The sequence below is a fragment of the Phyllobates terribilis genome, unplaced genomic scaffold (assembly GCF_046119375.1).
Source record: "Phyllobates terribilis strain yellow unplaced genomic scaffold, ASM4611937v1 Scaffold_1__5_contigs__length_1240528914, whole genome shotgun sequence".
Lineage (NCBI taxonomy): Eukaryota > Metazoa > Chordata > Amphibia > Anura > Dendrobatidae > Phyllobates > Phyllobates terribilis.
In genome coordinates this window covers 920,809,506-920,826,709 of record NW_027362761.1, presented here as the reverse complement: position 1 = coordinate 920,826,709, position 17,204 = coordinate 920,809,506, and the positions used below count along the sequence as shown (strand labels likewise).

Here is a 17,204-nt window from a genome sequence, read left to right as displayed (position 1 = left end):
AGGCTAAAGTAGCAAGCAGGAAAGCAGGTGACAGAAGAAGCGGTCTTGGTCATAGGTGTTTGTCTTCTAGGTGGAGGCCTATTCTATTCTGATATGTGATACAGATATAGCAGAGGAGCTAAAAGAAAGAATTTCCATCAACTCCAAAAACAGGTAAAGTGTAACATATCTAACTGGTCATTGGCTTAAGCAATGGCGATGGAAAATTTGTCAAAAATGAATCTTCTGACATTGATATCTTCTAACACAAAAGTCAGTGCAGTCTATGAGTTCAGATGACCACGCTCAGACTTGGACTAGCCGATAGGAGAAGAGGTGCATCCCCCGGTAGGCCACTATGCAGGAGTGGGGCTCCCCATCCCACAATATGAGCAGTAGTTGGCCAATATACTTAACTCTTTATGTACAGACAATGGCAGCGTCTCATTAGTCATTCACCAAACTTCCCAGTTTATTATTTTATAGAAGCAGAGGTAAATTTGTCAGTGGGTATAATGTAATATTTGGATTCTCTGATTGATATCTGGCTTTGGGTGAAGCGTAATGTTATGTCTCAGCAGAGTTGCAGGCTTATAGACTCCTTGACAGGTCTATGGGCTTTAGGTGGATTTTCAGATTTACAGGAGAGGTCTGTGTACACATTAAAGGGGTTGGTCACTTTATCTTTACTTTAACCAATGTATCTGGGATATGATTTTGTGGCACTTACTATAATATAAATACGACAGGTTCTCTTCTGCTCTTTATAATGCAGCTTTCCTCACAGACGACACAGCTCTCTTGTCCATACAATGGCAGCTGGTGGAGGAGAACCTGACCAGACCTGTCCCTCAGCCTCCTTCAATAGAAAAGCAGTTTTGCCCTGTGAGGTGTTTTACAATTGCAGGAGGATGATGGACAGGTCTGGTCACTGCTCCTCCACCAGCTGCCATTGTATGGACAGGAGGGCTGTGCCATCCGTGAGGAAAGCTGCACTAATAAGAGCAGGAGGAGAACCTGTCATATCTATATTATAGTATGTGCCACAAAATCATGTCTTCAACACACCTGTTAAAGTAAAGATAATATGGCCGACCCTGTTATCCCATTCTGCAGCCAGCAATACACAGTACAGCACAGAGGTTGTAGAGGGCAAGCGGTACAAGATTTTTAATGAAACACAATTGCAAAGATGAATTTTAGCCCCAATGCATGTATTTACATTTCTTTTCACACCAAAGGTCGACCACCTTTGGTAAAAAAAAAAAATATCTTAATTAATCTACAGGTCTGTCTGAATAATAAAGTGAAAGACAGCACTGGCTACATATGTTAACGAGCTATACCACATCCACATGGCTCACTGTTGGTTTCTGGGCAAGTTTTCTTTTTTTAATGAAAATCTGTTTCTTTCAACAGAATAAAAATGGCGAATCCAAAGCACATGGATCTCCAGCAAGCTACTGGGAGACTGAATGCCTATAAGTCTTTGCAAATATGCGATTTAATGTCAGTTTCAGCTACCGTCCGAAAGCCAAATCCAGCAGCAGAGCTTAATGACCCATACGACCTCACCTTCTAACTCCATCATGTTCAGACGATCATCAGAGAGCCGGCACTGGATGCACCCTTACTGCTCGTACACCAAGTGTCCATGTCTGAAAAGGTTACCGTAATTGTTTAGCTCTTCTTTGGGTTTCAAGATAGATTGAATCATTGAGTTGACATGACAATAGTGGAAACTGGATTGGAACCTTGGCCCAGTCTTTTGGTCACCAGACTCACAAGTTATCCAGTGTCTTTGGCCTCTTAAAATCAAGTGGATACAGATATCTGGAGATGCAGGATATTACTCCATGAAGACAATATGTTAGAATACCAATACATGAATCACAGTATGTCTCTTCTTGCCTAATACAGACATAACAAGATGTATTCGGGATGTTGGTCTGGTCTACATCCCTTACATATCATAAGCATACATCTATTTTATAGCTACTATTGTACATAAATAACTGTATCTACTGAATACTTACAAGATGCTTTGGTAGATAAATATCATTTTATATATTAGATGTCGAAAAACAGGAACAAGGAGATAATATAATAAAATATTCTGATATTAGCGATTTTGCATATGAGGTATTTTCTATACACTTTACATAATAAGTAGTATTGGGTGCAGATTTTGGAAAAGCAACTTGTATGTAAAATGAGGGAAATAAAGCTGAAGACACCAGTCTCCAAAGCAGGATAAGACATAACATTTTCCATAAAAAATGGTTTTCAAAGCATCTTTAAAGCCATAAGGTTTGTTTTGATTTCAGAAGGATGGATGGGGAAAGATTAGGACTAGTGTTGAGCGAGTATGTTCTATTAACCCTTTCGCTGAGTATGCTTGGGCCGAGCTCCGAGTATTTATAGCTGCTCGGTGATATGGTTAAATCGCTCCCGTGTGCATGATTTGCAACTGTTTGGCAGCTTTATTACATGTGAGGAATGTGTAAGAAATAGACATTCCTCACATGTATTAAAACTGTCAAACAGTCGCAAATCATGCACACGGGAGCGATTTAACCATATCACCGAGCAGCTATAAATACTCGGAGCTCGGCCCGAGCATACTCAGCGAAAGGGTTAATAGAACATACTCGCTCAACTCTAATTAGGACTAAAGTAGAAATGTGAATCTAGGAAGTGTAGATCATTATTATGCAGCAGACACATAAACCTTAACATGAACCGATCGGTCACCATGTTTTATGTTGCTGTACGTGAGGCTGGTGACAGATCCTTGTTACATGCTTTCTACCAGTAGTAGAAATCTTTATCAGATGAAATACTGGAGTTCCCTTAATAATGTGCATGCCCTATAGAGTCCCCAGTATTTATTAGTGCCGGCCTCCTCACCCATCCATGGTTTGACAACTTTCTCCCTATGCAGAGTTTAGGGATAGAGCTATCGGCAGCAGAGGGGAGCCTGCCGCTAATAGATCCATTGAGGACACCAACGTTGCATATCCATGGTTCTGGAAACCTATATATATATATATATATGACATGCAATAAAGTATTCTCTCTCTCTCTCTCTCTCTCTCTCTCTTTTATTTTCACAATCAAAGGAACTGATAAAATAATTTAAGGGAATGGGATTACTCCAAGATTAAACTGCATGATATAGGGGTTACCATAAATATGAATGTATCAAGTATCATATCAAAATTAAGCAATCAAGTTCTGATAAAATAACCTTATAAGATGCCAATTTAATTACATAAAAATGGATCTGGATATGTAAACAAATTGTTAAAGTGGGTGGTACGAAAATAAATAGGTAAGTATAAATAAATAAAAATACAAAATAAACAATTATAAATACAAATGTATTAAATTATATGTAGTAATCTGACTAATAATGGTTAAGTACTCATGCCCCTATATGTTATATAAAGTAAAGTACAGAATAATAGGTCATTCATAAAGAGACATTACCTATTGTGTATAAGGTAGAGTTAAGCTAATGATGGAGAAATATATCCAGAAGTCCAGACATAAAGTAGATTCAGTGCATCATGATATGTACAAACCCCTATGTTGGAACGTTGTGCCCAATGCGCGTTTCCCTAAGCTTTGACAAGAGAAAAGCTTAGGCGAAACGCTCATCGGGCATAATCTTCTTGCATAGTAGACAAATTCGCTTTAAGTTAAAGTGTAAGGACACAAGGTTCAGGGAGTTGGAGCGATTCCAGAAGAGGAATGGAAAGAAATAATTAGAAGGATGCCATTAATAACTTTGAAGGTTTCACACATTTTTTCTATACGCTGACCAAGTTTTCAAGTGTAAATTAGAAGTTCGGGCAACTTTATTTTGGCGCTATCCAAAATTATTCCGATATTTGGTAATAATAATAATTTTTATTTCTATAGCGCCAACAAATTCCGCAGCACTTTACATTTAAGAGGGGAATTGTACAGACAATAAAAGACATTACAGAATAACAATAATCACATAGATCAATACATAGCAAGAGGAGTGAGGGCCCTGCTCGCAAGCTTACAATCTATGAGCAAATAGGGAAGACACAAAAGGTGGATGGTAACAATGGCTTGTATTGTGTGGTCAACCATCAATGTAATAAATAGGGTATTCACATAATGCTGAATGAACCAGTCGCCAACCAGTATGTGTACAAGTACAGACACAGGGGGCTACTAAGTGCATGGGGGTGTGTGAACAGATGATACGAGGGTCCTAATTTGGAAGTAAATTTTGAATGGGAAAAACAGGGATAATTAGATAAGTGTGGTGAGGCGATAGGCCAATCTAAAGAAATGTGTTTTTAATCCACGCTTAAAACTGTGGATATTGGCGCAACACGCGAGAAGTCTTGGAGATGGGAGTGGGAGGTTTGGATTATTGAGGATGTTAATCTTAGGTCATTAGCAGAACGGAGGGCATGGGTAGGGTGGTAGACTGAGACTAGGGAGGAGATGTAGGGGGATGCTGAACCATAGAGCGCTTTGTGGGTGAGAGTGATGAATTTATATTGAACTCTGTAGCAGATGGGTAGAGGCGTCGGTGTAGCGGTTGGCGAGGGATATGTTCCTGGCTGCTGCATTCAGGATTGGACAGGGGAGAGCTTGGTAACAGGGAGACCGTTTAGTAGAGAGTTGCAATAGTTCAGACGAGAATGAATAAGAGCAACAGTGAGAGTGTTTGCAGAGTCAAAGGTAAGAAAAGGTCGAATTATAGAGATGTTTTTGAGCTGTAGATGGCATGAGTTAGCGAGTGATCGGAAGTAGGGAGTGAATGAAAGCTCTGAATCAAGTATGACCTCAAGACAGCGGGCTTGTTGCTGGGGAGTAATGGTGGAGCCACACACGGAAATGGAAATATCAGGCATAGGTAGGTTAGTGGAGGGAAGAAACACAAGAAGTTCAGTTTTTGACATGTTCAGTTTAAGATAGAGGGAAGACATGATATTAGAGGCTGCGAAAAGACAATCGCTGGTATTTTGTAATAATGCAGACGTGATGTCAGGAGAAGAAGTGTATAATTGGGTGTCATCGGCATAGAGATGGTACTGAAAACCGAATATACTAATTGTTTGTCCAATAGGGGCAGTATACAAGGAGAAGAGTAGGGGACCTAGGACTGAACCTTGAGGAACCCCAGCAGTAAGGGGAAAAGGAGAGGAAGAGGAGCCAGGAAAAAATAAAATGAAGGAGTGGTCAGAGAGGTAGGAGGAGAACCAACAGAGAATGGTGTCCTTGAGCCCGATGGAGCAGAGCATAGTGAGGAGGAGCTGGTGATCCACAGTGTCAAATCCTGGAAGGATCCAGGAGAATCAGCAGGAGTAGTGACCATTAGATTTAGCTGTTAGTAGATCATTAGAGACTTTAGTGAGGACAGTTTCAGTAGAGTGTAAAGAGCAGAAATCAGTAGCTTAACTTACTGGATGGCATTACATTTCGTTCCCTGACTAAGTAGATTCCCGTAGGAGGCAAAGCTTTTATTCCTGACAAAATATGAAAACCTGATGAGACAGAGGCTAATTGATGCTAACAATCTTATACAAGTAAATTGATTATTTTTAAAACTCCAAATACATGCATTGATCAAAACATAAGCATCACTTTTTTCCATTGTTGATTCTTCTGCACATTTACTGTTGACATCCCAGATGGAGCACAAAAACCATGAATACAGCTTACAGTTAAAGCTAAACTGTATCCGTGTTTTTAGTGGTTTTCATTTTTGACCTATTTTGCATTTGGAATACTAGCTTTTGGATTTTCAAGATTAAGGAGTCAATTTTTTTTAAGAGACTTCTTTCTTTGCTTTGTGGTATTCTTTTCTCAGTTTTGTGCCAAATACTTAAAAATACGCATGCAGTTTGATATATTTTGTATGAAATCAAACAATTCTTTTCTTGTATTTTGTCCTTTTTAGAGCAAAAAGTCGTACACTACAGTTCAACTGTTGAAAAAAAAAAAATTCAGATTTTTTAAGCTGTGTGCACACTGTATGTTTTTGGTGCATTTTCGCTGCGTTTTTTCCGTATGTTAATGGGCCAAACTTGCTAGGCAATCCTTTTGACAGCGAATGCAATGACAATCCTGAAGTGCTGTGCAAATGATCAGGAATTTTCCGGTCAGGATTGTCATTGAGTTTAAATGTGCAGCATGTCAATTCTTTGTGCGTTTCTGCAGTGTTTTTCACCCATTGACTTTAATTGAGTCAGTCAAATCCGCAGGTATAAAAATATTTGCTGATTTGCTTCGTATTTGACTGACTCAATTCACGTCAATGAGTCAAAAACGCGGCAAAAACGCACAGAGAATTTTCCGCAGGAGACTACTCCTTCCATCATCCGATTGCCGCTCCCGCTGACAATAGCGAGAGCAGGCGCGGCTGAGGGGAGAAGTAGTCTCTTCAGCCGGTGCCTGTGCGCAGTGTAAAAAAAAAAAAAGAAAAAAGTTAAAATAAAATAAAGAACGCCTTATATTCACCTGTCTGCCGTACTCCAAGTGTCTCACAGCGATCCCATCACCCAGCAGCCGGCAATACACTGACAGGAGAACGATCGCTCCCGGCAGTGTATAGTGCTGCGTTGCCGGCACTGAGGTCACTGGAGTTCATCAGCGGAAAATCAGCTGAGAGCTCCGATGCCCTCATTTACGGTTTCGGTGCTGCTTGAGCATTTTCCCACGTAACACTGATGCAGTAAGTTAGGGCACTGGAGCTCTCAGCTGATCTTCAGCGGTTTGAACTCAACTGACCTCAGTCCTGCAGCTCAGTGATTTACACTGACAGGGGTGATTATACTCCTGTCAGTGTATACAGTGCTGTCTTCTACAACAGTCACATCAATGATTGCTGATGTGGCTGCTGTAGAAGTGACCCGGATCGTCATGGGACACTGTAGATTACGTCATGACAGCGGACAGATGAGGGATATTGTTGTTTTTTATTTTTGGCTTCTTGCAGGAGACTAGGGCTTTGGGGATTAGGCGTTAGGTGAGTATACATTGTTTATTTTTTTAAAAATTACTAAAACTGTGTGGAATTTTATTTAAATAAAAGGCTTTATTCTGGCCTGTATTTATTTCAAAAACCTTACTACAGGGTTAGTAATGGGGGTGTCTTATAGACACCCTCCATTACTAACCTGGGCTTCATGTCAGCTGCCAATCCAAGGCTGACATGAACCCTATTATCCCACTTGCCACAGCACCAGGGCAAGTGGGAAGAGAGGAGGCTAAGCGCCGCTGAGGGTTGATACTATTAGCCTTGGAGGGGACCAGGATCCATGGCCCCTTCCCTGGCTACTAATATCAGCCCGCAGCTGTGTGTTTAGTCTTTGCTTGTTAAAATTTATAGGGGGACCCTATGTTAATTTTTTTCTGGGGTCCCCCTGTAATCTAGCCAGTAAAGGCTAAGCAAACAGCTGTGGGCTGTTATTAATAGCCAGGCAACAGTTTTGGCTAATGGCCCCTTTCCCGGCTAGTAATATCAGCCCCAAGTGGTTGGCTTTCCCTCTGCTGGTTATGAAAATGATGGGGAGCCCACACTATTTTTTTTTATAAATTTTAGGCTAAGTGCCCACAATCCAGACGTAGCAGTGCTTTGGACGCAGCTTATTTTTTCTGTGTCCAAAACGCTGCGTTCTATTGAATGCAGGTAAATCCGCATGTGTTCACTGAACCATGCGGATTTACCGCATTCAATACATTCTAGTGGTCAAATTTCTGTTGCAGAGACTAGCGACTCTGCAAGTGAATTTGACATGCTGCGGTCCTGAACGACGCGCTGCATGTCAGTGTCCGCGGGTGATCCGCAGCCTCAGGTGCACGCATAGTGGACATGGGATTTCTAGAAATGCCATCCACTACGCTGTAACATCTGGATGCTGCGAGTTTGATGCTGCATAAACAAGCAAACCCGCAGCGGCTCCTGATCATGGCCACTTACCCAAACTCACCTGCAGCATGTCAATTTCTGTAGCAAAGACGTTTAGAAAAATAACAGTATTTTTGGTACTCACCATAAAATCTCATTCTTGCAGCCTTCATTGGGATACACAGGAAGCCATGAGTAAAGTCTGCTGCCAACTGGAGGCTGACACTAAAAATACATCTTGAGAAAAAAATGGGCTCCTTCATAACAGGCAACACTTGCCGTTTTCTAGCTATTCTGTTACTGCAAAAGTAGTAGGAGAAGCAAAACAAAGACTACCCAAACAAAGGAGAGTGATGCGTCCCCCAATGAAGGCTATGAGAAAGAGATTTTATGGTAACAAAAATAGGATACCTCCTTGGAGGATACAGGGAACCATGGGACAAAGTAATTTTGGGGTGGAAAAACGAATAACATTGCAAAAGAAAGAATAGCAACCAATCAAGTTACTACCCGAGCTACAGTCACTTGCAGTACCCTTCTGACAAGGCTTGTGAAGACACAAAGGTAAGAACTATGCAAAGATGAGACAGACGACTAAGAGTAGAAGAACCAGGAGGCATACTTCCCAGGAGGCTTCTACGGCTCAGGTGGAGTGAGCTGAGCCCAGCTAGTGACGCCCTGCTTTGCCGATCTTCTGCAATATCAAATCAAAACCAGTTAGCAATTTAGCAATGGCTGCTCTGAAGGTGGTCAGACCTCAGCAGGGGAATACAGGGACAACAAAAAATGCATTTGAACGTCTGAACAGAGCTGTGAGAGCAGCTCAGCTCTTACCATGTCAGATCATATAAGAACCTTTATAGGAGATGAGAGACAAAGCGCCCTAGGGTGCTTTCACATTATGCTTTTCTGTCATGGGTCCCATCGGGGCTTGCGGCCGGACCCCCCTCCCTACCCGCAAAACGAGATTCGGAAGTATGCACTGACTGGGCTATAGACTATAATGGAGCCAGCAGAGCAAACATGTACTCTGTCATGCATCATTTTCGGGAGTATACGCCCAGGGCCAGCGTCAGACGTATTGCCCTTACTGGCATATGGGGCCCAGCGAACAGAAACAAGGAGGAGGGCCCCCTCTTTTTGCTTCTGCTCACCAGGCCCCAGAAGCAGGATTCTGCCGGGTCAGTAACTGAACGTGGACGCACATTTAGTTGAAATCTATTGCCATGCAGGACCCACTTCCTGCACTGCAATAGGAGCTGCCAGTCAATCAGGAGCTGGCAGCTGACGCCACTCTCATGCGCTGGCACGTCTGCACCTCAAATGGTTGAATGATTAGAAAGGATATTTAAAGACAAACACACACACATATATGCTCTTATACACATATAGATAACTTCTACCCATGGGTATATGCATATTTGCAGTGAAAAGATAAATCTATTAGTGCGTATGTGTTGGACTAGAAGTAATGACAAGACCCTCGGTAAAAAGTTTTGATTAGGGAACACAGAGAGAACAAAGCAGAGATGTGGTCATATTGATATTTTTTTAAAAAAACATTTGATTTTATTAGTCAATAAATATTGCCAGCAATGGACATGCAAACGAGTTACATGGGGCGCACACCATGAAAAAGTAATACATAACAAATCTAAAAATAATGCAATAAAAAATGGCATATACAGAAGTACCTATGTAAAAAGAATTATCATCAAAATATGGCTTTATAGGAGAAATGGCCAGATAGATCTTAAAGTGCTAATGCAAAAAAATAAGCAAGATAATACTGTCATAGATTGTAAGCTACCTACTACATATTGGGATAGGATCTCGGATATATTATAAGCTTGCGAGCAGGGCCCTCTCTCCTGGTATCTGTTGATTTATGTGATTATTGTTATTCTGTAATGTCTTTTATTGTCTGTACAAGTCCCCTCTAAAATGTAAAGTGCTGCAGATTATGTTGGCGCTATAGAAATAAAAATTATTATTTTAGAAGTGTCCTGAATAATTAATTACAGAGATGGACAATAAAGTCTCATGTAAACACTAAATATCGCAAAGTGAGAGTAACAAAGAATTAACCCTTGTGTAAAATAATACTTCTTTCTGTATAATTTTCTATCTATCGAGGACTTCTCAAAGTATCAATATCAAGATATTCTTATAAAAAAAATGTATCTTTATTCTCGGGTTGTCCATTGAAAAGAATTATTGCAGAAGGTACATACAATAATTAGTTACAAAGTGATTGTCCATTTGTCCATAATTAGCTTAATTGTTGAGATTCACCCATCTTTTCCTGGGGTTCTGGATGGTAGATTGCGTCTGTCTGTGTCCAGCACGTGTGTCCGGATGACACCATGTGTCCGGGTAAAGAACGTGTTTCCTGGGCCTACATCAGCAGCTGGTTTACACACAGACCCTCGTCCTGTGTCCTGTGGAATGGCAAGAGCACCCCCTGTCTCTAACATGGGCTTTTATAGCACCTGTCATTCCGCATATGGTAGTGAACTAAAAATACACACACAAATAGCGCATGGCTGATGCAATCTTATGTATAGTACAGAACTCAGAATTAAGAATAAAATGAATATCCATAATTAATATTTAACACCTTGTCTAAGGAATATGATTAGCAATAAGGGACCAAACTCTGTCCACACATGATGAAAGTGCAAGTGCCAACAAGAAATAGTAACTAATTATATCTAACTATAATCCCTATGTAGGGAGGGAACCTGCAATGAATGCAAGAAAGATTGTAGACGCAGGTACATAATATATGCGAATTAGATGAAAGTATAATGAAATATACACCTGAGCTTATGGTACAGATAACTTGCTACATCCACGGTGTGCACCCACCCCGGAGAAAGGTACCTGAACTGCTTGAGGGATAAGCGGACAGGACTCTTACAAAGGAAACGTTTCTGGCTGGAAGGACTTCAGAATTCTTACAACTTCGTTAAACAGAGGTCTGTGTTGGTAGGCCTGACTCACTCAAACAAGTGGTCAGATACCTGTCTGATTTGCCTGTGAAATAAGCCCTACTGAGGGGTCTGAGTTGGTCTGACTTACCTAGGAAGAGGCCAGAGTTGCATCTGGTCTAAGTGTGCAAAATGACCTACAAAGTGGTCTCTGCTAGATGTTCTCACTGACCCTGGACAGTGGTCACAGTACTGGCTGAATTGATGCGTGATCAGCCCTACTAAGGTATGAAAATATATGCAAGGAAACCCGCACAGCCGTTTGTCAACAGTTGTAGTGCTCAAAAGGAAAAATAGTATGCATCCAATAAAGAAATACCTTTGGCAGAAAATAAGGAAAAATTCTTCATAAGCGTAAATTTATTAAAATGACAAGTGAATGACAGACAATATGTTTAACATTTCGGCCTATCCGGCTTTTATCAAGGATATCAGTATCTGTCAGTACTCAGGTGGAATGGTTTATATAGATAGACTGCACAGTGCGTCTATACATGCCATTCTCACCTGAGTACCGACAGATGCAGATAGATATCCTTGATTAAGTCCGTATAGGCCAAAACTTTGGGCATATTGTCTGTCATTCACTGGTCGGTTTAATAAATACACACGTATCAAGAACTGTTCCTTATTTTGTGACGAAGGCTTTTCTTTTTTTTTTTGGATAAAGCCCTACTAAGGCCTCGCTTTTTGTACCAACTCACTGAGAAAAATTATCAGAGTTACTGCCTAGGTCACCTGTGAAATATTAAATACTGAAGGCGTCAGCTTGACACACTCACCTGTGAAGAGCCACCAGTCCTGGAAGGTGGTCAAAGTCTGATCAGCATTGGTTACCTGCTACCTCCTACTGAGTAGTTTCAGCCTGGTGGTCTGACTGACCCAAGGAGTGGTTAGTGTACAGACTTGTTCACTTGAGTGATACACGAGGCTGGAAGGTCTCTGCTCAATCTGAAATACCCTGGGAAGAGGTCAGAGTACCATGTAGCTCGCCTATGCTTGAGCACAGTTAGTTTCACTTGCAAAGATTTGTCCTTGGAAAGAACTTTGCCTGATAATACGACCCCTCTGGGAGAGAGTGGGCAGAGCACCACGAAGTATCAGTCACACTGAGAAAGAAACTTGATGATCCGACCCCTTGAGAATTGGTCAGAATATTGTCTTGACCGTTACAACAATCCTACCCTACAGAGAGGGCACAGACATGGCTGCTCTCAAAATATGCACTGCTGAGAGGACTGCTAGTTCTGACTCACGAGAATGGTCGGGTACGGTGTTTCATTTAAATGATACACTCTACTGAGCAAACTTCGATTACTGGTCTGACCCATTGTGGAATTTGGTCAGAGCGCAATAAGGTACCACCTTGCACTGTCTGGATCACCTGCACGACATGACCTTTAGCGAGGCCTCTGTTGGTGGTTTGACTTACTGAGGTGAGGGAAGTGGTCAGAGTGCAATTAGATTGTGCAGTCTTGATAGAACTCTCAGTGTGTATGACTCATCCAGGGAAGAGGTCAATGCCATGTGGATCAATTCTGCGATGCACCACCTACCTGCTATTTGAGGTGGTCAAAATAGCCTCTGAGTTGAGGGGTCACCGGTGGAATATGCGGGGTCTTATTTGGAAGGTCTGACTCACTCTGGGAGGTGGTCAGAGTAGCATCTGAGTTGCAGGGCACCTGCAGGATTCATCCAGCTGTGAGGTTTCATCTGGTGGTTCTGACTCACACTGGGAGGTGATCAGAGTAACATTTGGGCTGCAGGGAGGTTCGCTCTGACTGTGAGGCCTCAGCTGGTGGATCTGACTCACTCTGGAAAGTGGTCAGAGAAGCATCTGGATTGAAGGTTCACCTGTGGGCTGCTGGCTGTAATGACTCTGTTGATGGGTATAACTCACCCTAGGAAGAGGTCAGAGTACCAGGGGTGGCTGAGGAAATCGTTAGATGCTCCATGATAGAAACCAAAGACATTGACAACTAGGTTACACACCCTGCGACAGACAGAGCTACAGCACATTCAGGAAGGGGGTAAGCTCTCGATGCAGGCCGCAGGGAGTTCCTAAATGAGCGTCGCTGGAGGAAGCGGCTGGGTACAAGCATTACAGCTTTCTACGGATTGGCCCAATGGATTTGCTCTTACATGAGGCACAGGTGTAATGGGTAACAAGGGCAGGGTGGTGAGCACGATCCCCGAGTTCAGACATGATGGGAGACAGAAGGCAGGGTGATAAAGACAAAATAAATAGCCAGTGCCATGAATGAGAGACAGCTGCTGCTGTGGCACCACTAGTGTCGGTCCCTTGGCAGACAAACATCCTACCTAGTCCTGTAGGGTGACTTTGCTCAGCTGAGGGAGGCCAATGGTGGGGCAGTGGCGTGCAGTGAGGTCACGAGGTGAGGACAAACAGTGGTGTGTTTCGAGGTTGAACCTTAGAATGAGGCCAGGCGTTAGGGGAATCAGCCTGAGTGTCCACAAGAGCACTGCTCATTGCAAAAGTTCATGCAGGGCAAAGAGGGCAGTGCCCAGAAAAAAAAAGAAAGGGTCGGAGCTTACCCACAGGTCGCAAGAAAGCCAGCTTATTTATGCTGAGCACTGTATGTGCTGTATTTTTCTATTTGATCAGTTTTTTTTTTTTGCATAGGAAAAAAAACTGATGATGAAGTTGCCAGTAAAAACGAACACTAAGGAAACACTGATGAAAATCAGTGTTTTTGTTTGTGAGAAAAATCACTGATGTATGAGTGAGCCTTATAACACCTTTTATGCCAGAAAAAAAGGCGCCAAGACCATGATTAATCAGGACCTATGTTTTCAGCTGATGCAGGAGTATCTATCAATGCAAGTTGTGAATTTCTTGAATGGATCTACATTGATCTCTATCAGAAATATCTAGATTTTAAGGATATAAAGGAAACTGTTCTCTTGAATATCATAATTTAATCCAGAACACCATACAATTCTTGATTCAGCTACAGCAGGTGAAATAAGTACTGAACACATCACCAATTTTTTATGTAAATATATATTGAGAGGTGCTATTGGCATGAAATTCTCAAAAGATGTCGGTAACAACCCATCCAATCCACACAGGCAAAGAAATCAAACCATAAATTGTGTGTAGTAATGAGAAATTACACAGTGAAAAAGTATAAAAAAGAAATCAGTGCTTACCACGCTTTGTGAATTGGTAATCCATGGGAGGAAAACCAGTAGGCGCCATGACTCCAGCTGGTATGGCTCAGCAACAATGGAAAAGTGAAAAGAGCGGCACTTCCAGAAGTAAAATAAAAGCACTATTTTATTTTTTTATACCATAAATCTCGACATACAGTTGAAACCAGAAGTTTACATACACTATATAAAAAGACACATATACATGTTTTTCTCAATATCTGACATGAAAATCAGAATAAACCTTTCCTGTTTTAGGTCAACTAGGATTACCATCATTTTTAATATTTGCCAAATGCCAGAATAATGAGAGAGAGAGAATGTTTTAAGGCATTTTTATTACTTACTGCATAGTCAAAAGTTTACACATACTAAGATTACTATGCCTTTAACCCCTTTACCCCCGAGGGTGGTTTGCACGTTAATGACCAGGCCAATTTTTACAATTCTGACCACTGTCACTTTATGAGGTAATTACTCTGGAACGCTTCAACTGATCCCCCTAATTCTGAGACTGTTTTTTCGTGACATTGTACTTCATGATTGTGGTAAAATTTCTAATATATATCACTTGCGTTTATTTGTGAAAAAAAAGGAAATTTGGCGAAAATTTAGAAAATTTAGCAATTTTAAAAATTTGAATTTTTATGCCCTTAAATCAGAGAGATATGTCACACAAAAGCGTTAATAAATAACATTTCCCACATGTCTACTTTACATCAGCACAATTTTGGAACCAAAATTTTTTTTTGTTCGGGAGCTTAAAAAAGTTGACCAGCGATTTCTCATTTTTCCAACAAAATTTACAAAACCATTTTTTTAGGGACCACATCACATTTGAAGTCACTTTGAGAGGTCTTTATGACAGAAAATACCCAAAAGTGACACCATTCTAAAAACTGAACCCCTCAAGGTGCTCAAAACCACATTCAAGAACTTTATTAACCCTTCAAGTGCTTCACAGGAATTTTTGGAATGTGGAAGAAAAAAATGAACATTTAACTTTTTTCACAAAAATGTTACTTTAGACCAAATTTTTTTTATTTTCGCAGGGGTAACAAGAAAAAATAGACCCCAAAATTTGTTGTGCAATTTCCCCTGGGCACGTAGATACCCCATATGTGGGGAAAAACCACTGTTTGGGCGCACGGCAGGGCTCGGAAGTGAAGGAGCGCCATTTGACTTTTTGATTGTAAAATTTGCTTGAATAATTAGCGGACGCCATGTTGCGTTTGGAGAGCCCCTGTGTGCCCAAACATTGGAGCTCCCCCACAAGTGACCCCATTTTAGAAACTAGACCCCCCAAGGCACCTATCTAGATGCATAGTGAGCACTTGGAACCCCCAGGTGCTTCACAAATTGATTTGTAAAAATGAAAAAGTGGAAAAAAAAAACACTTATTTTTACGGATTAATTTGTGAAGCACCTGGGGGGGTTCCAAGTGCTCACTATGCATCTAGATAGGTGCCTTGGGGGGTCTAGTTTCCAAAATGGGGTCACTTGTGGGGGAGCTCCAATGTTTAGGCACACAGGGGCTCTCCAAACGCGACATGGTTCCAATTTGTTAGCGGACACCATGTCACGTTTGGAGAGCCCCTGTGTGCCTAAACATTGGAGCTCCCCCATAAGTGACCCCATTTTGGAAACTAAACCCCTCAGGGAACTTATCTAGATGTGTGGTGAGCACTTTGAACCCTCAAGTGTTTTACAAAGGTTTATGACGTAGAGCCGTGAAAAAAAAAAAATCATTTTTTTTCCACAAAAACGCTCTTTTAGCCGCAATATTTTTATTTTCACGAGGGTACTAGGAGAAATTGGACCCCAAAAGTTGTTGTGCAATTTCTCCTGAGTACGCTGATACCCCATGTGTTGGAGAAAACTACTGTTTGGGCGCATGTCAGGGCTCGGAAGGGAAGGAGTGACGCTTTGGAAAGCAGACTTTGATGGAATGGTCTGCTGGCGTCATGTCACGTTCTCAGAGCCCCTGATGTGCCTAAACAGTGGAAATGCCCAACAAGTGCCCCCTTTTTGGAACGGATACCTGATTTGTCAATTTTATAATGTAGTGTTATACGCCAGTTGTGTAGGACAACCTGAGAAACACTACACAACTGAAGTATGACAACCTGACGAACACTACGTCAGCTGTGTAGTGTTCGTCAGGTTGTCATACGTCAGAAATTAATTCAATAGTCCATGGAAGTATGGTACCTTTTGAAGCAGTCTTTCATGCAGAGGCCAGGTTTGTCGGGGCAGGTGTCACATTGGTAAATGGTGTCCTTGCGTATTCCCCTTCGGTAACACACTCGGCACTTCTTTTGTGACTTACCTTTTTTTCCACTGTGAGGCATCTGCCCCGGGAAATGCTGGCCCGGTACAATTCGAGGTCCTTCAGTTCCAGAAGTAGTGGGGCCCGCTCCGCCACCACTGCCAAATATCAGGGCCTTGATAACTGTCTCCTGGAAGTGAAGGTATGACACAGAAGTCTGGCCTGCACATTTTGACAGAAGGAAAGCGTTGTGCATTGCCATCTGAACAATGTGCACGGCCAGCTTCTTATACCATACCTTGGCCTTTCTCAAAGCACTGTACGGCTGGAGGACTTGATCGGAGAGATCAACTCCCCCCATGTACTTGTTGTACCCCACTACACAGTCTGGTTTGGCGACCTGTGTAGTGGAACCTCTTACAGTGCTGAGGGTGCTGCCATCACCATGTATGGTGGTCAAGAGAAGGACATCCCTCTTGTCCTTGTACTTGACCACCAACAGGTGGTCGCTACATTGGGCTCTGCTCTCACCCCTTCTGAGCAGCTGCCCAATTAGCGTCTTTGGGAGTCCTTTCTGATTTTTGCGGACAGTACCGCAAGCTGCGGTATGTCGCGCAGAGAGGGACTTGAAGAGCGGGATACTTGTAGAAAAGTTATCCACGTACAGGTGATAACCTTTATCCAGCAGTGGGTGCACCAAGTCCCACACAATTTTCCCACTCACTCCCAGAACAGGGGGGCATTCAGGGGGTTCAATCCGGGAGTCCTTCCCTTCATAAACTCTAAACTTGTGAGTGTACCCTGAGGTACTCTCACAAAGTTTATACAGCTTGATCCCGTACCTGGACCTTTTACTGGGCAGGTACTGCCGGAATCCAAGCCGCCC

At 42.1% G+C, this 17,204-nt stretch overlaps 1 protein-coding gene across 4 annotated transcripts in view; it reads left to right on the top strand.

Moving 5' to 3' along the window:
* LOC141171977 (cilia- and flagella-associated protein 337-like) overlaps nt 1–2,338 on the top strand; it is a 63,676-nt gene extending 61,338 nt beyond the window's left edge. For all 4 annotated transcript variants that reach the window (XM_073655736.1, XM_073655751.1, XM_073655730.1 and 1 more), the window contains 2 exons: nt 71–153; nt 1,399–2,338. In XM_073655736.1, coding sequence (XP_073511837.1) covers nt 71–153; nt 1,399–1,561 — 246 coding nt within the window. In that variant the 3' untranslated portion in view covers nt 1,562–2,338. The remainder of the gene's footprint in view (nt 1–70; nt 154–1,398) is intronic.
* The last annotated feature ends 14,866 nt before the right edge of the window (nt 2,339–17,204 follow it).